This window comes from Mugil cephalus, chromosome 6 (genome assembly GCF_022458985.1).
Source record: "Mugil cephalus isolate CIBA_MC_2020 chromosome 6, CIBA_Mcephalus_1.1, whole genome shotgun sequence".
Classification (NCBI taxonomy): Eukaryota; Metazoa; Chordata; class Actinopteri; order Mugiliformes; family Mugilidae; genus Mugil; species Mugil cephalus.
The window spans coordinates 6,726,407-6,751,389 of NC_061775.1; the positions used below are offsets into that span (position 1 = coordinate 6,726,407).

Sequence of the window (24,983 nt, forward strand, 5' to 3'; positions counted from 1 at the left end):
ATTGCAGGAGCCCGCAGTATGGATGCGATACAGCGGCACTTGTAGGGATGGAGGCATTGGATTCTGGGAGGGAAAAGGGGGCCGACGGAATAAGACGGTGTGGATGCAAAGTGAAGTGTGTAAAACTTGATTTAAGCTGATAAATAGTTGCGTTCACATATTGTGCGTATTTATTATGGCATGCTATATTTTAATAGCAATACAGAACATGTTTGATTTTGTTAAAACGCACGTCCACTGTTTGATTTAGTTGCCTGCAGTTGTGGTTATTGTGCGTAATGTTGTATGGTCTAACAGTGTAGTCGCGCGTAATTGAAGCAGCACCAAGCAGTTATTATTTTTGCAGCACCTAACCCGTGTGTGTATAGGGTGATATGTGCTGAGAAAACTGTCACCACATCAACACTCCCACGAGATGTTTAGACCAGTTGCAAGACACTGGAGTGTGATGGCTCTCTCTCTGTGTGTGTGTGTGTGTGTGTGTGTGTGTGTGTGTGTGTGTGTGTGTGTGTGTGTGTGTGTGTGTGTGTGTGTGTGTGTGTGTGTGTGTGACCGACCAGCAGCCCTCTGTAGCGCTTTAGTTCCTCTGTAAACTCTGTGAACACTGTTGCCAAGCGAGAGGCCTTGGCATTTTCACCGATGTTATGTAAAATGAGTCCATTAGTATTTCGACCCGAACCTGGAGGGGGGAAAGTAGTCCAACAATCCAGGAAGTGGCATCACTAATCATTTGCAAATTGCATAAAATAATTTCCCTGACCAGTGTTTACCAACTGTTAGGTCGCGGCCATCCATAACTTCACTGATGAATTGTGATATCAGTGGCCTTGGCACACAGCTCCACTCCCCGCCAAAGGATGACCCTAAAAGCGGCGCTGATTGCCAACGGGGGGACGGTGGCTTTTGGCTCGTGTGCCATCCGGAGAGCAGCGGTGTCCGCTTGGGTTAATGTCCCTGTATTGATCCCAGCAACCACTGCTATCGAAAATGAATTACCGAAGCCCGCACAGCAGCGAATCCGTCATCTGTGCTCAGCCAGCCGGCCAGAGCAGCTTATTGGTCGCGGTGGTGATGGATGTTAACTTTCATTGCTGGCTCCTTGCTCCTAATTCACAAGGGTTTACAACCCAAAAGCAGCGCGCTGAAAAGTTTTATGCCCTCACCAAAAACTTGTAAACTCCGTATCAGACTCTCTATCTTTCTTTATTTAATTGTTTTCACTTGGCTACATAAGAGGTCATGTTACCCAGATGAAAACAACCAGGCCTACAACAGCAGGGTCAGCAGGAGGCGGGGAGCTGATCAGAGTACTTTCCCCATTTTCAATCAATCTTGTTTTCTTCTCTTGCGTGCAGCTTGGTCAAATCGTTCACAGCTACAGAAGCTCAAAATAAAAAATTTGAATGCAGAGTAAATCCAGCCATTCCCTCCCAAAAATCTATGTATCCGCCTAGAGCTCAGCTTTAATTTGTATTTTAATGCACTGTTTTCGAATACTTAAATAGGCATATCCTATGGCAAATACAATATGAAATATTAACTGTGTCAATATCCGCGGTGTGACTGAGGCGATGCCGCGGAGACCCGGTGATTTATTTCATATTAATAATAGCGGGCGAGGCGGTGGCCTCAGCACCACGTTGGCATCGACTTTACACACACACACACACACACACACACACTTTGCAGTGATTATGAGGCAGCATTTTTGCGTTTTAATTTCCTTGTTGCAAACATCAGATCGTATCCCGGAAAGTTCGAACATTTTCTCAAACTACATATGACTTTTGTTTAAAGTTTTAAACTCGCTCCAGCCCACCTTCGGAGCCTTTAATGAGGCCCAGAGCATTTTGTTTTTATCTTTAAGCGCTGCTGTCGTTTGCTGATCAACTAATCAATGCTGAACCCGGAGCTCCGCTCGATGTATTTCTGAAGGATCGATAGTGCCAAATAAAAAAAGGGGGAAAAAAAGCTTTCTGCTAAAATGGCTTAAGTTAGGTCTCCTGTTATGTGTTTGACCTGCCTCAACAGGCATTTCATTAGTGGAAATGACCACATAGTTTAAGCTGAGCTTTTCATTTGGCTGAGTGCTGCAGACTTCACACTCTCTGTGATGTGTGCACTTTGTATTTTGCTGCATTTAATGTATCTATACATATATATTTTTTTAAAAGTGTCATTATTATTTATTATTTTATAGTATAATTATTTATAAGCGAACAGTTTTTATCCTCCATGATTTTTCGCAGGAATCTGTTTTTACGCAGCAGGTGCCCAAAACTAAATGTCGCTTCCCTCCGAACTTATCGTTGACATTTCTTTTATTTAATTGTAACACAGTATCCTAATGGGAGAGGGATTTGTATTGGGCCAGCTCTCCTGTAAGCTTGTCTATTTTCCCAGGAATCACTCGATAGAGACAGACTAATCTTTTCATGACTCCTTGAATGACTCCGTGGCTGATGTATCACGCTTAATGTATTCTAAAGTATATTTACTTGAATCTGGCTATTGGCAAAAGTTAAGTAGCAGTGTTTAGTAATGTCGCATTGATCAGGCCTCTGAGCAAGTCAGCGGGACAGGGCGCTGCTGCTCTCGCCCCAATATCCACACACACACACACACACACACACACACACACACACACACACACACACACGCTGCATACGGCCTTCCTGAAGACAAAACTCTCAACATCTGCCTTGTTTGCTCATGGCTCAACTTTAAGTAAGTGTGTGTGCGCGTGTGTGTGTGTGTGTTTGGGAGAGACAGAGATGCAACTAAAGCTCCTCAACGTCTAATAAATATGCTCATAAACATTTCACAGTTATTCACAATTTATTTTGCTGAGCATGGACTATTTGTTGTTCTGTTTCGAGTCATATATACTGTATATTTGCTAAATATTATAAAAAACGAATCCTGCTCCACAGTCTCTCAGACCTTCAACTTATCGCCTTGCCTTCAAACATTTTCTGAAAAGTTTCAATAGGCTACAGGCTAAATCAATGTCACCCTGCATTTTGAATGTTCCATGTCCTGTTAAATCTTTGAACGGCAGCCCACTGTTAAACAGTTTGTTTCACACTCAGAGCTCCACAGTCAAATTTAAAAGACCTAAATACTGAAGGTGGGAAAAGAAATCGCTTGCACATTGAATCGCTGTGTTTGTAAAGCGTTTGGCTGCAGTTTGTTAAGGAATTAGTGTGTTGCCATAGATTATTATTTAGGTGCATTTGCATTTGAAAGGGCCTGGCAATAGAGGACCATGGTGATCAATAGCCCTGGTGCCATATCGATCTATCCGCAGTCTGATCGATTGGCAGAAAGAATCGGGCGCACATTTGTTCTCTGCTCTTGGTTTCACTCAAAATGAAAATCAACTTACGTGGAAAATAAAAGACGCGCGTGTATAGCGGGCCTGCGTGCGTAACGGCTCTTAAAAATGTTTTGGACAACAGGTGCCAATGCAGGCCTGGCATGCCCTACCGAAGACCAGTCAATATTCAGTACGGTAAGATGTTTTTTAATACGTTATGAATTAAATTCGAATTAAATAAATAAAAAAGACAATTAAGAAACGCATATAAAACGTACTTGTGATATATATATGTTATGTTATATACATATAAATACAAACATAAAATATCGACAGCAAAAAATATTTTTATTTTCTAAGTGTACAATATCCTGCAGTTGTAAGTTTGTTGTTATTCCCAAACAAATCTGTGTTAAATTATCTGTCACTTGATCAAAATCGGCAAAGGATGTGTTCAGAGAAATACTTCCATCTGTCTTCGCTGTGCTAATATTTATTATATATATAATATATATATTATATATATATTTATTACATATTTTTTTTTAATTCTGACAAGATATTAGCAAAATAACCATCAGTCAGGTGTGTTCACATGATGCCTCTGCAATCGATAGGGCTACTAATCACAAACACATTCAATAGACTATTGATCTGATCGGCCTGGATTATTAAATGTTACCCACATTAACCATCTTTTTTTTTTTTTTTTTTTTTTTTCGGACACCTCTGCAAAGGCCACAACCTGTTAATGAGACTATATGTATTGACATCAAGAAACATAACCAAGAGAAATGACACATGGGAATTAGGCCTATATATAAAAAAAATAATAATAATTAAAAAAAATGCTCAGTTTCATTTTTATTAATATCAGTCTTTTCATCTCAGATTATGCCAGTTATTTCCTTTCATTTGTCTGTGTTCACTTTATAAAAAAATTACTTCCCTCATTTGCACTCAATGAAATACATAATTTAAAGCACGAGCAAACAGACTGAACAGAACAAAAATAAAAAACATTAAATTTAAAATATTAAAATAATGTAGAGATGCACTATAATATATGTATGTAAGTACTTATATAAATATAAGTACATCTGCCCCTAGTTTCCTTTGAATTCAAAGAGAAAAGGTTTTCGGGGATATTATTTCGAGTGGACTGGTGTGTGTGGGTGTGTGTGTTGCCTTCGAGTGTGTGTGTATGTGGCGATTATAAACTCTATAGTTGTTACAGAATTGTATTTTACAGCTTTATGTTATATGTACCAATTTATGTGGATTTTACAACCTTATGTCAATAGTTATTTCCAAATCCCAACAAATTGCGTTCATGATAGATAGATAGATAGATAGATAGATAGATAGATAGATAGATAGATAGATAGATAGATAGATAGATAGATAGATAGATAGATAGATAGATAGATAGATAGATAGACATTCCTTCGGTCGTCATCATCTAGTCGACAAAATAACTGCAGTTAAATTTCTGGCTATAGGCACGATGCATTCATGCTGACTACCATGCAGCAAAATGTCTTTCACGCTCCAAGTGTGTATGCATACATTTTCACTGTATAATGTTGCATAGCACACATATTTTATTCCACTAATATGCTTTTACATGGTGGATTAGAGAGCTCACCGGCCGTAATGTGAATGCATATCACTCCAGATCGCCCGTGGGCCTATAGGCTGAGATGCCTATACGTTTATTCTGCTCCATAGATTGCAGATTAGAATGATTATAGATTGTAATGTGCACGTATTATCTCACAAGCTAGTTAAGAGCATTATTCATTGTTCTTCTCCCACTGCCCTACCGGTTCTAAACCACGCAGCTTTTTTCCCCTCTTAAGCACTGCTAACGCTGGATTTATTAGGCTTAAAGAATAGCCTACACATCTTCCTCAAAGGGGATCACACATTAAGTGTAGATCAAAAGGATAAGGTCTTAAAAACAGAACAATGCTCCACGCACAACATTTTTTTTTCTTATTCCCTATTGCGTGTTAATCCAAGGATTGTGCGCACACTACGCCACACACACATGCAAGAATTCTCATAGACAGAGAGGATAATATTCTGAACTTGTTTTATTGCAATAAGTTTGGCCCCGACACTGATATAAAATAACGTGGAAAAGTTATTTCTATATGTTATAAAAGTCCTAATGTATAATGTGTAAACAGCATTTGTGAGCACCCTGAAAATGAGCAGAAATGCTGTGTTTATGAGCCAAAATATGCTGGCGGTTTTTTCTTTCTGACTCTTTCTCTCTCTCTCTCTCTCTTTATTTTGTACATTTTGTGGAGACAGAAAAGAGGAGGCGTAGATAAATTTAAAGTGCAGGCTCACTCTGCCGTGCTTTTGTGTTTTCACAGAAACGGCTCCCCGCATGAAATAGTGACACAGCTTCAGGGAAAGTGATGGACTGCTCGGTCGGATTTGCAACGTTCAGATACACAGAAGTGACCTGTACTAGTCATCCTGGCTGCGGTATCAAACATTTTCTTTTTGGTATGCTACAACTGCAGAGCGTGTTTGTTTGTTGTTGTTGTTATTCGGGCTGGGATAAATGGTGAAACATGTTTTTCTTGCCAGATTCATTTTGTTATCTTGTAGATCTTTAAAAAAAAAAAAAAAAAAAAAAAAAAAGATATATATGTATTTTTATGTATCCGTCAGCCAAGTAGTAAAACCTCACACACAAAGTATGAAAGGGAAATGTGTATCCGTCAGAATAAATGTGGATTCAAGTACAATTGGCTTTTGCTTACCCCCCCACCACCCCCACCCCCATACATATCCCCCCACCACCGCCTCCCTTCCATCCAGCAACCCACCCCTCCCCTAGTGAAACTCCCACCCTCCACACCCAATAGAGCACCCGTTGCTAAGCGACAGAGGGAGAGATGGATTGAGGAGACATAGTCAATCAATTCTACAGAGAGAGGGTGAGAGAGGAAGGGAGGTAGAGGGGGGAGAGAGAGAGAAGGGAGGGAGGGAGGGAGGGAGCGAGAAGGCAAAAGAAAGAGGGAAAGAAGAGAAAGAGAGAGGAGGACAGAATGCAGAGTGATTGCGGTCGTATCGAGGCTCCAGTTCGGGCTGAAGACGCTCTTTTGAAACATCTGTCTTTGTTAACTGTATCATGCCTCCGAAAATAAATCCATCTCTGCAGCTGTCCACCCTTCTGTCTTTGTCCAAGTGCTTTGCTTTAATACTTTTATCACTACAAATTACAGTCTGCACAAGCAGCCCGTGTTTAATATTCCCCCACTCAAAAGAGAGTTAATTGTATATTGCCTGCACTCTTTCTCTCCGGGCTCCCTCTCTCTTTCTCCATTAGTCACTGCTGCACGCACACACATGCACACACACGCAAACATGCAGATGCCCGGCAATACCACATGCCCCTGTGTGTGTGTGTGTGTGTGAGTGTGTGAGTGTGTGTGTGTGAGTGTGTGAGTGTGTGTAGAGCTGGGTGTTGAGCGCATCGACTGAGTATCGATCCCACCACTCACCTCCCTGCAGTCAGCTCTTGTCCTACATAGCATGCCCTGTCTGATTTCTCCCTTAATGGCTTTTATCCAGCTCCAATCTTTATTTAAACTGAAAAGTAGGAATTAGCACCCACTTCTATCCTAGTCTCTCTTACCTTTTCTTTTCATTGTCATATTGGAGTGAATATCGCCAAGTATCGGTCCACTGACCCCCCCTCCCCTCCCCTCTCCTCTCCTCCCCTCCCCTGGCTATCACTGCCTTCTCACTCAGAAATATGCATTACATACGTTACATGCCTTCCTCCGGTATTCTCATGCGTCGCACGCAGACGCGACGCCGCATGTAGTTCTGCAACTAACGTTCACTTCCATTATTAATAAATCTGCCTAATGCCTTGTCGATTCATTGATTGCCCGTTTGGTCTATGAAATGTCAGAAAATCGGGGAAAATGCCCATCACGCGCTCTTCAGATGACTCGTTTTATTCAACCGGCGTTCCAAAATCGGAAGAAACCAGCTTTTTCTCCTCCTCCTCCTCCTCCTCCTGTGCATGCTTGTGCTCTCTGTGGACGGCTGTATACTCAACACAGACTGCACCGCTGTCTGGTTTTAAATAAAGAAGCTGCAGTTTGTTCATATGAATCATGTAATGTGATGTAATGTCCACATTCTAAAATATAAGATCTAATTTGAGCCATTAAGACAAATGTATTGTGACGAGTGGTGTTTTTGGAGCAGGACAAGAGCATTTTAATGAAAGCGATAAGGGACAAAAATCCACCCTTTCTTGTTTTCTGCAAAAAATTGTATAATTTAGTTTAACACATGTAAATATCCTTATGCTATTAGGACTAAATGAGCATCCACTGTTGTGATCTAGTGAAAATGTGAACCTACTTTTTAATAGACTAATGATCGCAGGCTGTTATTTTTCATACGGTTTGAATTAAATGTCATTAATCAATCATAAATGGAGCCATGAGACCAGTCGAGCTATGTAAAGAATTCCCATCCCCACCTTGCATTGTCATAGCAACGGGCCAGACATCTCAGCCCAGGGATGAGCATTTATTCTGCGCAGAATACTTTTCATATTGATGGCCTCTCCTTATTGTGATCAGCCAGCCACAGCCTGGGGAGGAACCCTCCGCGTGCCGTCATCCCTTTCGATTTGATTTGATTTGATTTGTTGCTCATGGAGGGAAGCGATGGCAGAGACTCTTATCTCGACCGAGCAGAAACAAGCCATACCAAATAAGACACATTGGACTATCTGTGCTGGCACACACAATGGGGATTAATTGATCTCCTAATACCACAGATAAATCAATTCCTTCCTTCCCCCCTGAGCTCTCTGGCCAATTGGACAGCTTGCCATTTGATCAACACAGCATCTCGAGCCAATGGGAGGAGGCCTCGAGCTTGACTGACAGCCGCACAGGAGCGAGGCCGGAAAGAGGGTTAGGGAGAGGGAGTCCATCAGAAAGCCATGAGTGAAAGTGAGGTCTGTGGTGGAGTCTGTGTTGAGTATACATCGGTCCACGGAGAGCGCGAGCACGCACAGAGGTGGAGCAAAGCTGCATAAGAAGGTATTAAAGCAATGCTGCGTTGCAGTGCAATACATGTGATTTGGGCCTGCAAAGGCAGAGGAGCCGATCATCCTCAGGTGCGACCGGAAAAACACAACTGTGCGTGAAAAGTGAAGCAGCGTAAAGCAGAATGTGATGGTTCTTGATTTTGCAGATTACACATTCTCAATAAAAAAAGAACAAATAAACCCACCAGGATATCATCCTGCAGCCTTTCCGCCACTGGCTACACAGAACCTACTTCTCTGGTCAAGACTTCAGCCATTTTCTCACAGTTATCCCATCTTATCTGTACCTCAGTTTGATCCATCTCCATTAGACTCCCCTCACACGGCCCACCACCATCATTCTCACTCTTTCACTTCTTTTCTAGCTCTCCCGCCCAATCTGTCTCTTATAAGCACCTTGGCATTTCTGTCATTCCCACAAACACCGTTTTCCTCATGCAGCTCATATAATAACAGGCTAAAAATATGCCTCCTTTTTTTTTTTCTCTCTCTTTCCAGTATTGATTTTGCCCGTAGCATTGTCTATGGAGAGAGCGCGAAAGCGAGAGGGCGGGGGAGAGAAATGAAGTAGAAACAACTGGGAAAAGAATTACTTTTTTTTTTTTTTTTTTTTTTTTTTTTACCATACGTGGTAATGCTCTCACCTTTCCTATTTTACTTAAGTGGAAAACCATACTCTACTTTAGCCCAGTGCAATACCTTTCAATTAAAAGGTAACTGCATTTACTGGGGTCTTTTCTCAGCCGCTCAAACCACCCCACACCGCAGAGCACCAAAGCACTCACACACTGTACGCATTTAATAATAACCCGCTGAAATTAGAGAAACCTTACCATTGCAAATATGGTCCACATCAGCTTTTCAGGGAAAATGGTTGGCTCTTTTGGCACTGGTGTGTAATGGGAATGGAGAGAGCTGATCAATAGGCTATTGATCGTAGCTGGCCAGAGTCTGGGGAATTGAGAGTGAGAATAGAGGGGAGTTAGGGTGGGGGTTGGCTCCAGGTTGAATTTTTAAAATGCTCTATTTCAGAGATGACAAATAGTCTATTTGAACAGGGAGAGACAAAGACAGGGGGAGAGAGAGAGAGAGAGAGAGGGCGTCATAAAGAGACGGAGAATGAGTCTCTGCTTGTGTTGCTCTCTGAGCAGAGAACTGAGACCTCCCCGTTTCCCAGAAGTTACAGCATTTTGGATGGGAGCTGCTGAACTACAAAGACAAAGGAAGCAGGGACTTCTCAGGCAACAGCAGCTTGTGTGTATTCTGGCTGGAAGACTAAGGAAGGGGGGGCTTATTTTAAAAAATCTTTCAGATCTACAAGACGCTTTAAAGAAAAAGAGCACACAGACCAAAAAAGAAAAAAATCACACTTGTATCTTACATTAAACTGAACATGATCAAATCCAAGCTCAAGCTGTGTATTTTGAATGCAGGAATTTTGGCCAATATCTGCTTTTTTTTTTCTTTTAGCCACCTCTTTATTTCTACAGCAGGTCGTTATCCAGTTTTTGACGTTACACTCAATGTGACCCACATTAACCTCAGACGGAACTCTAACCTACAAATGCACCACAACCTTCAATTCTCACGAGCACAAACGAGACATGATAACCATGAATCGTGATCAAACCCTGAAGCCGGAGGATATGTTGGGAAAAGAGAAAATAAAAAGTGTATGCAATATTCTTGAAGCTCTTAAAATTCGAGTTTTCTGCATTTTCATAAAACCAGTTGAAACAACAGGTAGCTCTATCGTATCATACTGTCCCACACAGAATGGCAAAATAGGCCCATGTAGGTAAAACATGAGCATTAGGTGACTTTTACCAGATAATGTAAAGAAAACCATGACTATACGTTTGTCTATGTATCCTCTGAATTAATTCTTTTTCCCTTCATGTGTTAAAAGCCCTAAAGAAACTAGAAGTTCGGATTGAGCTTGTTCAACCTCGGCAAAAGTGTCATCATCTTCTGTGTTGAAATCACTGTAATATCACCCGCATGTGGAAAAAAAAAAATAGAACAGAATGAAGAATATAAGAAAACATTCTCATACTGCAACTTTCTAAGTTGTCACCTCGTTTTCATTTTAATTGTGACTCCATATAAATCCCAAAACAAAACCAGCTAATAAACAAAAGTGCAGATCATATTCCTGTCTTCCAATTATTCCAGCCTAAATATTCACGCATACTACACACACCCCGTATATACAGGCTTGTATACGCACAAGGAGCTGCAGTTCGGCCAAATCTTGCTCATCTTCACTGCGGGCACTGGGAAGTGGTTAGAGCACCAGTCTGTAAACGCCCCTGAGAGGAACCTATACCTCAGTAAAAATTCAGCTGTAAATAATGTATTGAATGCAAACTTAAGGTCCACAGGGAGATATGGATAGGCTCATTACTCTTTTGGTTTGCCGGCCTTTTACATAGTCTGCACGGCTCTCAACAATCGACTCCAGATGCTCCCTCTCTCTGTTTTGATTTAAAGATGCTTTTACCTGCGGATACTGTTATGGATATAGGTATTGTTTTTTATTTCCTCCACATCGCCTTGAGGTTTGAAGGCTGTTAACTCCTGCACCCACCCACATGCTCTGTGCCCTGTTGTATGTGCGCGTGTGTGTGTGTTATCTGTGTCAGTAGTTGAGGTGAAAATGTGGCCTAGGTGTGTGTGTGTTTGTGTGTTTTTGCGTGTGTGTGTGTGCCCTGTCCGGGATGCATTGATCTCGGAGCAGGATGTCAAACATTTTAACGCCGATCTCGTCCTTGTTATTGCCTCACGCAGCCGGGTTGTTAATGCATTAAAAATCGCTTGCCCCTATCTTTTCGAACTTATCTCACCCTACTGCCCTGAGCAACACAAGAATACCCCTCCATTGTAACATACACACCACTTCTACCCCCCTCCCTCCACTCTTTGTTTCCAACCACGTCCTTCCATCCTCTGTCTCAATCAATCTTTACGACACCCGGTTGCATCTCTCTAATGTTTCCGGACTTGACCGTATCCCCGTTCAAAAATTCTTAATTAAGCCCGTTCTGTATGTTTACCGTTGGGTAAATTACAATCTGACAGGGCTAATAAAACAACACTGGCGAGAGAAGGCCAAGAGGAGCATGTGCTATGACCCTTACCTCTTTCACCTGTCTCTATGTCCACCTCAGCTTATCTCCCTCCATCCCCACCTCCTCATATCTCCCTATTTTCTACTTCACAGGGTTTGAGGAGGAAAGGGAGGGGATGGGGGAGAGTGCAGCAGTCTTCTGGCAGCAGTTGATCACAGTCTTGCATCCATCGCTGTCAACGTGGCTATTTGTTTTAAATACCCGCGTGTCATTAAGCTGACATATCTCGGTAACACCGTGCGCCATCCCGCTTGATTCTCATCTCTGATTATTAAGATTCATGAACCTGCCTGCATGTCAACTCTTACAGATATGAGTCATATATCTGTGTACACATCAGCATCTTTCTTCATTTAGCCATTGACTCATGCGGCGTTCTCGCATTCTGCGATCTATAGCCCACACACCGAGTGTATTATATCTCTATTTCTGTACAGTTTTGTCTAGCCACTTGAGAACTGCCATTTGCTTTATGCTAACGAGTGATGGAGAGAGGTTGTGTCACAAGGATAGCTTCATCTGCTCGGCTTAACAGTGAGCTCTAAGTAGTAGTAGAAGAAGGAAAAAAAAAGCAAGAGCTAAACCCCGCAGTGCCAAATAACATGACCTTGTAACTTACACACAGACGGTATGAAAACCTACTGGACTGCTACAAGAAAATCAAATGGGATAAGATTTTCTTTCTTTCTTTTTTTTTTTTTTAAACCTAGCTTCTTTGTCCCAAATCAATAAACTCTCCTCCGGTTTTCAGGTTAGTGCCGCAAAAGTGACTAAATGAGGCCTTGTGTGCTCAAACAAGGCAGCACGTATGATAAACAGGGTGGGTTTTTAGTTGGACATGACATTTTGGATGGTGGCGAACCAGCTCCATAAAGAAAAGAAAATATTTTGATATTTCTTTGGCTCTGTTGTTAACAATCATCCTGAGTGAAGTGGCCAGTGTTCACATCGAAAGAACTAATGTCGCGGGTGGAGATAATTTCTATAAAATATCCACAGTTTGTATCATTCTGCCATGAAGGCGCGCACACAGTGTACAGCGCGGTTCATTGTTCCAAAACAGCTTAGGTAGCGATCCATTTTTTGGACACAACAGCTGGGAAAATTTCTACTCTGCCTGAAAAGATTTTGGTGTTTATTTGCCTACAGAGCAAAACTGAGATCAAAATGCTTAACATGTGATCATTTGCATGTTACCATACATACCATACATAGTGTAGTTATGGCTGTGGAGTTCACCACAAAGGAGATTAAGAAATCCAGCTCATTTTAAAAACAACAAAGTGAAGCCAGTGCTTGTAGAGTTAGCAGCAGCAGTTCACCTAAATCAAACTGCACAGACACATTCACTACAGTAAATGGTAAATGGCTACAGCAGGAGTGTCAAACTCAGTTTAGTTCGGGGGCCACATTCAGCCCAATTTGATCTCAAGCAGGCCGGACCAGTTACACCACACAATAATAACCTAAAAGACTCCAGACTTTTCCTATTTGTTTTAGTGCAAAGAAGAACAAGTAAATTGGGAGAATGTTTCCATTTAATAAACTATTCTTTAAAAATAAGTGCAATTTGGGCACATTGCTGTCTGCTGTTTAGTCCTGCATGTTTGACAATTGTGGGCTACACCGTGCCTAAAGTTAACAGGTTACATTAATTATTTCTTCCTCCACAAAGCATAATCTCAGTCATTTAATATAAATACTGTCTGTGCCCCTGCAGATCATCTTAGTTTAGAAGATGTAGAAAAAGTTATATTTCTGGTGCCACTTCTCCTGCTACCAAGGTGCATGGAGGAGACAAAGAAATGGTAGAAAGGTCAAGATACCACAAGTAGCACTTGCAGTAAAATGGAACAACTTTATGAGACCAAAGTCTTTCTGCATGTTCTGTGGATTATTTAGAATAACATGGGAACATGGGCACCGACTTCATGTGGTCTGTTGGGTCGTACTCCTTCCTGGTTTTCAAGACAGGTTTGGTGGCAAGTTTCTTCCAGATTTATAAAACAACAGACACGTCAGCCCCTTAAAAACCGAGAAAGCCAAACATTCCTGACATCACAAGAAGAACAGCTTTTCTGTGAAGACTATGCACTGATGTTGGGAGGGAGGATGCAGGGTTGTGTCTGGACGCAACAAACATTTAGATATATAAGAAATGTTAACTTTCAAAATGAAGAAGAAATATTTCAGATTCTGCACTATTTGTAAGCCAGAAGTTGTCTAGTGTTGACTGCTTTGTACAGAGTATCAGATTTCCTTGAGTCGACCCTTTCAATGAGGCAGCGTTCAGATGACGCTGGCTTTGATCAGCTCATTAGACACTTGTTCAAGGAAATCAGCACCCTTTGTTCCCTGTCAAATTCAGACTGAGAGGAGATTTTGTACTCAGCAGCATTGTGTTTGTAGGTATGGTGGCATCAGGACTGAGTTAAAGTCTCAGGAGTCACATTGTTATTCTGAGCAACGAGCAGCTTTCTCAGCGCCAAATTGTGGCTAGACAGTGCATGGCGGTCTAACACAAAGATCACAAAGAATGACCAAGCTGCCCAAAAGGGACCACACTCAAAATATTCTCATATCAAACTTGTTTTATGAAATATTGAATGTAGTATAGTCATCACTAATAAAGTATTTGACAAAGAACTTAAAACAATCAACTAGCTTCCTGTCAAAACAAAGCTCAGACTAGCGTTTCCAAAAGCTTCTCTTTTCTTCATAGAAGAACTTGGTGTGTATTCAGACATACCAGCATTTCGTAGTGGATGATGGAACAAATGGGTCATATTTAGTGATGGTTACCAGTTTAAGATTAGTTTTAGTAACAGAAGGGTGATCAGCAGGATGATGCCACAGTGTATCATGAAACGTGGTGCAAATAATCAAGTCTTAGAAGTGTTTTGCTTCTTCATAGTTAGACAAATTTACGCCACCTTGACAAAGGGAACATCCACTTCATTCTTCAGAAACATGCTACACCATCTGCTTTGCACCTTTGTGGAGAAGGATCCATGCTACAGCAGGGTAATTATCCTAAATGTGCTTCAGAGCTTTAAAGAAGCACTTGAAGACTTGAGACGGCCAAGAAGAGCTCACTGCCGTGGACCCCAACACCACCACAGTCAACGCCACTGAACACTGGGCCACTCAAACACAGACAAAGCCAAACATTCCTGACATCACAAGAAGAAGTTCCTGGGAATATCGTCAGACCATTACATGATTACAGTACAAAGTAGCAAATGGCATAAGATAACTAATGGAAATTCTAATTGTTTCATCTCATCTTCTGTGGGGGTAACTGGAGCCTATCCCAGCTGTCATCAGGTGAGAGGTGGGGTACACCCTGGACAGGTCTCCAGTCTATCGCAGGGAAAACGCAGAGACAAACAACCATTCACACTCACGGTCAATTTAGAATTACCAACCTCAATCAACCTAATGAGCATGTCTTTGGAGGTGGGAGGAAACCCATGCAGACGCAGGGAGAACATGTAAACTCCACCCAGAAAGGCCGGATGGACTCGAACCCGCACATGCGCGCTGGGAGGCATCTATGGCCCTCACATTGTTTCATTTAGAATAAAAGTTTTTCTGTTAAATCTCAAATTAACCCAAAATCCTTCACTGGTAGTCCCAGACTTTTGGACCTCCCTCTATAAACTATATTAAATATATGAATTATTAACGTATCATTTCAGATATTAAATCACGTGTGTTCATGCCCTTAATATCATAGATAATGTAACATTTACACGCTCTCTTTTGTTTTTAGTTTGGAGGAGCAGCTTCGTAATAATCCAAAATGAAATCAAAACCTCTGAGTCCAAATCAAATGAAATAATCCAACTGGAGCTGTAGTAAAATATACACCTGGAAGATGGAACCATGCTCACACTCTTTTGTAAGTTATTAACTTTGAAAACATTAACAGATATACTATAAAACATGTGCTTACTGTTCCCTTTACCCCAGACTCGGTCAGAAAGACAACACTCTACAGAATAACAAAACTAGAGTTTACAAAACTCATCACAATACATACATGAGTGTTCGTGTCACAACCTTGACTGACGCCCTGAATTAGTGTGTGTGTGTGCACATGTGAGTGACCATGTATGTCAGTGTGTGTTCTGCAGTTTGTATGTTGCACCGCAGCACCTGACAGGTGCAAAGCCCTGTGGGATGGCACTGTTGTGTCTTACACTTGGCTGAACATATACAGCACATCAGAGGTGTAACAAATCCATTCCTGACTGCCAGAACCTTTCAGAGAGCCTCTGTGCCTGTGAACAACACATCTTCAGGTTTCCACACCTCAGAGCTGATGTGTGTCTGACACACACAGATGAAATGTAGCCTCACGCGGAAGTGTGCGACTTTGAGGGAAGAGCCGGAGATGTGTGCGTTCGAGACTCAGCGTGGTGCGCGTGTCTGAATGTGTACGTATAGTTTCCGTGTCCGTGTCTCAATGGCGTCTTTAGAGCGGCTAATCAGAGGAGAGGTTGAGGAGAGTGTCAGACTGACTCCGGTGAAGAGTCCTTGAGCCCTCTCTCTTTCTGTGTTGACACCTCTTAACCTCAGTCTATCATCTCTCACATTCGCACACTCCACTTCTATTGACACTTGCTACCCTGCAGCTCTCCAAAGACCCGAGGAGAATCCACTACAGTGATTGTCCGCGTGAAAGGAGCCTGCAGAGAAGGGGGGGATTATATAATGCACAGACATACAGAACCAGTGGCGGTCGCATTTAGCGGCTCTCCGGCTTAATTTCCCGTCATTTCCTGGATGCGCAGAAAAGAAAAATGACACATCGACTGTTGGCCTGTCAGCCATTTGACAAAGCTGAAAAAAAAAAAAAAAGAAAAAAAAAAAGCTGAATCTTCACATTCATCAATTTGTAAATGAATCTCTCCCTCTTTGTTTTCCTCACACCAGGAAGTTTACGGGATCCATGTCCACCACTGTCACTGGCTAGTGTAAGTGGGGTCAGGAGCTCGGGGTCAACTGAGAAGAGGTCAGAGGTCACAGAGCAGTGGGTCTTGTTAAAATACCTTTTAGCCTCCTTCAGGGATATTATGTAATGGCTGTGGGAATACGTTAGGTTCCAGGTTGACTGTTTTGTGGCGGATGATATATGTGCCCTGCTTTATGCCAGATGTATATTCATTACCCTTTTTAAAAAAATCAGAATGCAAAGGAAGTGCTGTGAGGTCAAGAGGGGTCACACATAAAAGGCCTCGTTTATGTGTTTTTCTGGAGCGTCTTTGTTTTAGAAGACACACCTTCGCGCAAATGATCATCTCGTATACAACACCTCTAAGGGTCCTCAGCTAATGCATAAGGCTTTTTTTCTCTTTGCCAATTAAAATCTTCAAAAGCTGTTCTCGCCAAGCATGTTTTTTTCATGTGAGGTTGTAGCGCAGGCTCACCCAAAGAGGTTAGGGTAAAACTGGGTTGTGCCGATCAATATATCGGAGACATTTGAATATCAATACAATGAGTGTGCTGTCTTAAATCTTAATTTTTAATATGGTGATAATAAGTGTATTAATTTTCATAACTTTCTTTCGATAACCTTGGAATATGAGCGATGGTGGCCTCTTTTTCCGCGGCGAATATGCATCTCTCTCCTCTGTGTTGCCATTGATCCCCCCTGCGCTGTTTCTCTCCCTCTCGCTTTGTCCTCCAGTCTCTCCCTCCTTCCTTCCCCTCGCACTGTGGCACTGTAAAATTCATCCTTATTCTCCGCTTCAGCAGGCTAACTGTGCGCACTACCTTTTATCAGTCCAGAACTGTTAAATTAATAAATTGATATTGACGAGCTATCAGCCGGGGGGATAAATTATTTGGGAGCAGAAGGCTGGGGTCACATGACTTTTAGTACCCACGATTCTGTAATTATTCCCCACGAGAAGCACCGTGGTGGTGGTGTGGTGCATTGCCCTTCCCCCCAGAAATGAGCCAACACACACACACACACACACACACACACACGTACTACCACATGAAGAACTATAAATATCCTCACATACAGTGGATTGCAGGGGCCATGGGAATACTGATGATCATTACAGCTATCATAATCATCATGATACAGGAAGATAGTCGGCTGCATTTTATCATCACACTTTTCGCAAAAACTGAAGTGGAGAACTGGAATAGGCGAGGTAGCACTGAATGCAAATTGCACAATATTGAGCCTCGGGTTGCCGTGAGCGCAGGGCGGGCTACCTGCTGGGGCTCAGTGTAAAACAGTGGGATGTAGCTCCAGCGCCCGACGGTGTTCGTTCCTGTAACAAATGCAAATGAGAGGTGTAAACTGGGGAGAGCTCTGCGCATGAAGGCGGCAGCGAGCACTGTCAGAGTGCCAATCATGGAAGTGCTCTTGTTGCCCTCCGGCCATCGCTGACCTTTCGACCCTGGCCATGGCCTAAATGTCAAAGGTCACCAATCAGGGTCAGTGGGGATCATTGCTAGGACCTGGCCAGAGACGCATTGCCATGGCAACACTCCGCTCACTACAGAGCGGAGTGGGGGGATTGTGCATTCTGTATGCTAAAAAAAAAAAAAACATGTACAGGGAAATACACAAGCATCACATTTGTGGTGCTTATTTTTTTTATTTTTTTCCCACCGGGAGTCAGGCTGCCCCCACATGGAAACACACTCACAAATCCAAAGAAGCCTGGCAAGAGCACTAGAGAACACACAGTTGGACGCAACTACATTAAGGTTGTGTCCCGCAACAGAGGCAACACTTAATCTGCTAAGCACATAAAACAGGAAGTCTAACATGACCTCTGCTCCATCCTTGGGGCCAGTTTCAGTAGCTACGGACTTTACAGGAAAGGACAAGCGTCTTGGAGATGAGTTTCTTTTCATGATTTCTTTCTTTTCATGAAATAAAAAGCCTAGGGTATGTTAAATAAAGTGCAGTATTTTCAAATAAAGCACATCTTCTAATTTCAGCTTGGTAGCTAAATGTGTCGAACTTGCAATTAAATAATCATAATAGCGAATCTAACCTTTGCCACTTACGTTCAATGGTCGAGGCGCTGCTGGAAATATTCGCTTGCACCTTGCGTCATCTAGTGGTGGGATGGCACCTCTTCCTCGGCGCCGCTGCACGGCTCCTGCGCACGGGGAAAGAGAGGGGGGGAGAAAACCCCACTAGTCTGCTTTTGTCTCCGGGGAGCTCCGGTCGATGCCTCGTCCCACCATATGTCTGATCGCAGCTGCCAATCAACAGGTCAACGCGACCCCGGGGAGGCAGGCACTGGTGGGGAGAGATCAAACAGTGGACCTCGGGGATGACAGATGCAGATGGAAAAAAAAAGGGCAATAAAACATTGCTTCAAAGATGGCAACGGTGCACTGGGAGGCAAATTATTGTTAACAGTAATCTGCAGAACAGCGCCTCGCATTCTGATCGATTGACTATTATGGAGCCTTTGAAGCCGAGGTAACGCCGGGCTATTGTTCATAGTGGGACACAACCAGAAAATAGTGGCTGGTTTTGGTTTAACTACAGCGCTTCCTAAGCCTTAAATACTACTTACTTCTATGCAATCATGCTTTCTAATAGAGCTGCAATTTGGGCTCCACCAGCCTTTAGGCCTATTCAGAGGTATTCAGCTGCAGACGCACCATGACTAAAAATACACTTCTGAGGCAAATGATGAACTGTATAAAGTCCAACAAATTATATATATGTGTGTGTGACAGTCATTTAATTATACCACTTTTGTAAAAATGTCATTCTTTGACCTTCCATAAATAATAAAAAAAAAACCAACATCAATCAAACTGCATAAAAAAATATAGAGAAGCAGGATAGTTAAATATTTTAAAGCAACTTTTATGTCAGCCCCATGTGCATAGCAGGGGGTAATTAAAAAAATATTTAAGGTGTCTGGGCATGCAAACATATTATTTATATAGTTCCGTATCTAAAGTCCAAAATAGCTAATCAGTGTTTTTCATTTTAAAGTGCATTTGTACAGAAATTTTACACTGGTTAATTCATAGCTTCTTTACCTCATTTAGAATTGGATTTAACTGCATTCAACAAATAATTTTCTTTCAGTGTTTAACCAGCTTTAGTGTATTCAGTGCTATAAAGAGCTAAAAAGACAACATGTCATATTCTGCGATGAATTAAGTTGGACCCTGGTGCAGATGTAGTAGCACTGTTTAAACTGCACAACAGTAGACACACTACAAGTTGAAAACCAAGATAACCTGCACTGAACACATACTAAATCCCCCGCTTTTCTCCCTCCTTTGTATCTCCTTGATCTGGTTGTACGTACTTCAGGCTTCATCCTGTGTTGTGTGAACTGTTGCGTGTTGCGCCCATAGTCAAATCAATGGGGCACATGTAAGCTAAAGGGAATCAGCTTTGGAATGCTGCTGTAAATGTGTTGTATTAAAACACGGCCATAATGTTTCATCGCCGTCTCAGCAGGACTGATCTTCTTACCTCACTCTCTGCTAATCAGCAACAAATCTTTGGGCCTTAATCTACGGCCCCCTGCACCCCTCCACCCATCTCATTAGATTAACAAAACGACGTATGCATGCACACACATGCACGCACACACTCACGCAACCTCACTCTGATTCTCCTTTTAAAATGTAATTAATTATCAGTTTGTGTTTTTTTTTTGTTTAAACATTATTGATATTGTTCACAATTCAATTTATTTTTAGGACAAACTATCAAAAATGTTCTGGTGTGCAGCTGCTCGAATGTTAACACAAAGTCACTCAGTAGCCCTCAAGTTTTCTCCTTCTATTTGAATAGTTGTGCATTTAATTTCTTTATTTTTGCAATAACTTTACAGGGTGCGTGTGTGTGAATTGGAGCCTTATGCGTGTGTGTGTGTGTGTGTGTGTGTGTGTGTGTGTGTGTGTGTACAGCAAACATATGCAACCAAATTAAAGCCCTAAAGCTGGTGAATTGAAGAGGATTTGATGCTGGAGACCAATTCATGGGAATTAAGCAAATTAGGTCTCCAATTAGCTGCTGACATTGAATAGGAAGATTTGGTGAGCTAAAATTAATTAGATGGATTTGTCATTGTTATAATGAACATCGCCAGGAAATAACTGTTGTGAATAACACCTGCTCTCTCCCTCCCTCTCTCTCTTTTAGGCCTTATTCCTCTGCCATATTGTTTGTCTGTCCAGAATCTAATTTAATGTCAAATGGTGCCTTATTCAAATATTCAATAATTTGCAAATAAGAAGGCCGAATGAGCCGAGACAAACAAACTTCAGAAAAGTCAATGTATGATCTAATCCTCTTAGGCTGGAGCACTGATGTAAATGCCAACCTTTGCAAGTCAGAGAGGAATTTCACTATTGATGTGGAGCCGGACAGGTAAAAATTGACTTGATTCTTATTGTGGCAATATTATCCTATAATGATGCTGATGGCTCCGCTTTGAAAGCAATTTCGTCTATATAACGAGTCATCCGTACATACAGAGACATCAGGGTTACTTCCATATCGTTAACCTAATAGCATAATTGCCTAAATCATATCTGAACAACACCAACACGTTGTTTTGTTTGTTTGTTTGTTTGTTTGTTTTTGTATTGATCTTATAATTATGGTGCTAGGCCAACAATGCTGTACTCATTTTGACTTCTCAAATATATTTCACAGTTCATCTGATTCATCTACATATGCAGTGCCCCGCATGCCCTCCCACCTCTTTACAATAAACCAGCGGCCCCTCCCCTCCCTCTGTCACCTGCCTCCTTCCCTTTCCTCTGGTTCGTTCATCCCTGGCCTCCCGCGGTCCCCCTCTTTCTGCAGCAGTGGTTACGGATTACACTGTGTGATAAGCTTCCTATTTCTTGAAACTATTTGGGATTGCCGAGATTATCTGGCCTCATTTCCTTGGGAGTCGGCTTTGGAAAGCTTGATTTTAGTCTCTTAAGGCTAAAGATTTTGCATCCCGACAGCTTAGACTAATTAGCATCTAACACCGGGTGGTATTTTAGCATTGGGCTCACTTTTAGCAAAAGCCACACACACACACGCGCACACACAGAGACACACACGCACACTTACTCAAACACGTTCAAGCACACTGAAGCAGCAGATGAAAAAAGACGAGATGTAAAATTCAATATTATTTAATGAGATTATAACAAAACTTGGTATGTTTAATTTCTAAAAACATTCAAAATACAAATAAAAGGAGCGGCTTTAAAAGATTCATACATTTGATTGAGTCGTTGAACCTCCTAAAATCACCTTTTCCTTACTTATAAAGAAGAATATTCTTTTTGTTAATGTTGAAAGTGTCCATTTAAACATCACCTAATGACATAATCATTCGCAAATAAGATTCTACGGTTTCTGAGTGTATAATCAATCTCAACTATACAAACAATTGACTCTCAGGGCACGGTACCATTTAGGCCCAGGTGGAGCCCCACTTGTGGCTGTATGCTGGACCCAGGCCAGTAGAGTCTGGGTGCCAAGCATGGCAAAGGGAGTGCCGGGACCTGAGGACAGCACCAGCAGGTTATTCTGTAAGGGCGGGCGAGGGAGGGGTGATAAGGGGAGCTCAGGGAGGACAGTGGGAGCTGTCCTGCAGCTCTGCGTACCCTCCGCCGTGCCCGCCGGCAGTGGTAGTCCCCGTTAGAAAAGTCCTGATAGTTCGATGGGTGGATCGCCCAGAAGTGGCCTTTCCCGTTGTCGCTGCGGCCCGCTTTGATGAAACAGTCATTGAGGGACAAGTTGTGACGCACACTGTTCCTCCAGTTTTTATCCTGTTGGTAGCAAGTAAACACAATAGGCTTAGTTTAAGCAAAGCTTGACAAGGATTCAAACAATGAGTGTCCCCAATTGAAAATTAACGTAGGTGCCTGCTAAGTATCACTGATCCTATTGAGGATGTCACCTTGTCCTGTTGTTGGCAGGAAGCACTATAGCGTGTCAAGACTGCATATGATCGCGGTAACGCACGACACCCTGAGTTACCTTTTTAGCACATCAAACCAGTGATCAACTTTAATCCACAAGGCTACATCCAATCTGTTGTAGCACCTGGTAAAGGCAGAGGCAGTTTGCAGCCTAGCAACAGGATTACTTTATTTGTGAATATGCCAACAAGAAGCTCATCTAGTGTTCCTGGGAGCACCTAATTGCCTAACCACTCAGACAGATTACCTGTGCCAAGTAGGTCGGCTCACTTGTGAAAATGGCTGCCGTGTTATTTTTTCAGCAACTGAATTGAACGTGCCATCTCGTTATTTGCCCCATGACTTTCTTACTTGGCTTAACAAGCTAACTGAGCCCGGTTTGTTTCAGAATACTCACACGGTCGGCAATAAAGCCTGCTTTGCGTTAAAACCTGGCTTCGCTTCCTTACTGTTTCCTTACAGGGCTCTATGTTACTTCTCTGCCTGCCACATAAGTAGAATAACTCAAGACAACTGACATGGACATACCTTACTCTTGAAGTAAGGATAGTGGTCCATGATCCACTGGTAGATGTCACATAGCAGCAGTTTCTTCTGCTCAGAAGCCAGGATTGCCTTGGAGATGAGCGCAATGTACGACTGGTTGGGTTTATCCGTCACCTTCCTTGGACTGCTGCTGGTAGATGTAGTGGTGGTCACTTCCTCCTCCCCCTCCTCTTGTTGATCATCTTCCCCCTCCTCATCTTTGACTTTCCTTTCTTCAGTGTCTGCCTCTGACCTCTGTAACTGCTTCTCCGGTGTCTCACTGCGAATCCCCACCTCTTCAAGTTTCTGATGATTTTGCATGTTGTTCTCTGTCTGCTCAGCCGCATGACTTCCTGTCGCTTCTTCTTTAGAACCTTTGACTCCTTTATTGAACAGAAGGTAGTCAATAGTAAAGCTCAGTCCCAGCCTTTCTCTGCTTCCGTTGCGGCTGCTTCTGTCCTCCATTGTCAATTCAGAGTCAAGATATCTCAGACTCATTGCAGACGTTTTATCGGTTCCACACTGACTGTTGAAGTGGTCTGAGGTCAGTCACAGAAAATATCTCCAAAATAACAGCAATGTGAGTCTGGGTCACAGCATTCCTACCATCCTTCAAAATTAGGACCCTTCGTGAAGTGAACGCTGCAACGCCGCGCGTTTCAACAGTCTTACTGTTGACAAGATCAGAGATGAAGATGAGCCTCTCAACTGTTGTTAACCTTGAAGTGCTCACGAGCGACACGATCTCAACCTGTAGAAATGACGTCAGTAAACGGGGCTAAACTCTGCCAATTTGTTTGCTAACAGATTTTAAGTAAATGTCTCCGTCTCTCCGGTTAACCTGACGATCAAAAGCTCTTCTGCTGAATCAAAGAGTTGTGGTCATACTTGAGAAGGTGTCCCTATTTATGTGACTGTGAATTTATCCCCCGCAGAAAGGGGCAAAGAAGGCACAGGGGAGGTCCAGGTAGGGGGTCTGAATTGAGGCGGATTATTTTTATTAACCTCAGCAAATCTTTGTAATTACGGGAGATTAAACACTCAAGATTTAGTAAGACATGGTGCGCAAAGGATGGATGCTGTAGAATCAAAGGCCTTTTATGTGGCCACAGTTATCCTACTAAAGTTGTTTTGTCCGGGATGTTGTCCAACGAATTACTTCAAATACCATAGAGCAGTAATTAAATGGTCAACTCCAATGTTTTAGAAAGTGCGGCCTGAAGATGACCGAATAACAAATAATATGAATTAAAAAGAGTCTCCTTTTTTTTTTTTTTTAATTATACCCAACTACATATTATAAAGACAATTATTTATTAATGTCTTATGAGGAAATAGTTACATTTTATTACATTGCATTATTATAAATAAGGATTTTCCAGTTCAGTAAATACAGAACATAGATTAAATGTTAGAGCTAACTAAATTGCTCTGAATACTATGATATTGTATTATATTATATTTTACAATTTTATCTGTTATTTTACTGGTGAATAATGATTTATTTTTACATAACAACATTCTTTTTATCAGTTTTGTGGCTGTTTCAACACTCTTACTAGCCTAGTTTCTATTTTCAGTCAAACTTTGCCTTTTAAATAATTGTATTTACTTGAACAAAAAGTAACTATAGCCTAATTAAATCGTAATATTGTTTTAGTATTTCTAAAGACTTATGTAACCCTGTTTATTCGCAATGGCCTTCGCCAGACTCTCTGGGCGGGTTATAGTTCAAATCTTGTTTTAATTGACACCAACGTGGCAGGGCAGTTCACACCCAGCTTTATTTCTCTATTACCTACGCACAGGGAGAGCCTCACACCCATAATTATCCCACCATAAACAAAGACTGGTAGCAGGAACTACGATTTCTCTACAAGGGGGTCAGATAACAACTGAAATGGTGAACATGTAAATAGGAGCGGATAAAGAAATGATTATTAAATAAGTCTAA

At 42.0% G+C, this 24,983-nt stretch overlaps 1 protein-coding gene across 1 annotated transcript; it reads right to left on the reverse strand.

Moving 5' to 3' along the window:
* Positions 1-21,699: 21,699 nt before the first annotated feature.
* foxq2 (forkhead box Q2) lies at positions 21,700-23,903 on the reverse strand. The gene is made up of 2 exons (XM_047587678.1): positions 23,033-23,903; positions 21,700-22,351 (listed from the first exon to the last, which is right to left on the reverse strand). Exons 1-2 carry the CDS (start codon positions 23,525-23,527, stop codon positions 21,977-21,979), a joined length of 870 nt encoding a protein of 289 aa, XP_047443634.1. The 5' UTR covers positions 23,528-23,903; the 3' UTR covers positions 21,700-21,976.
* Positions 23,904-24,983: the final 1,080 nt, after the last annotated feature.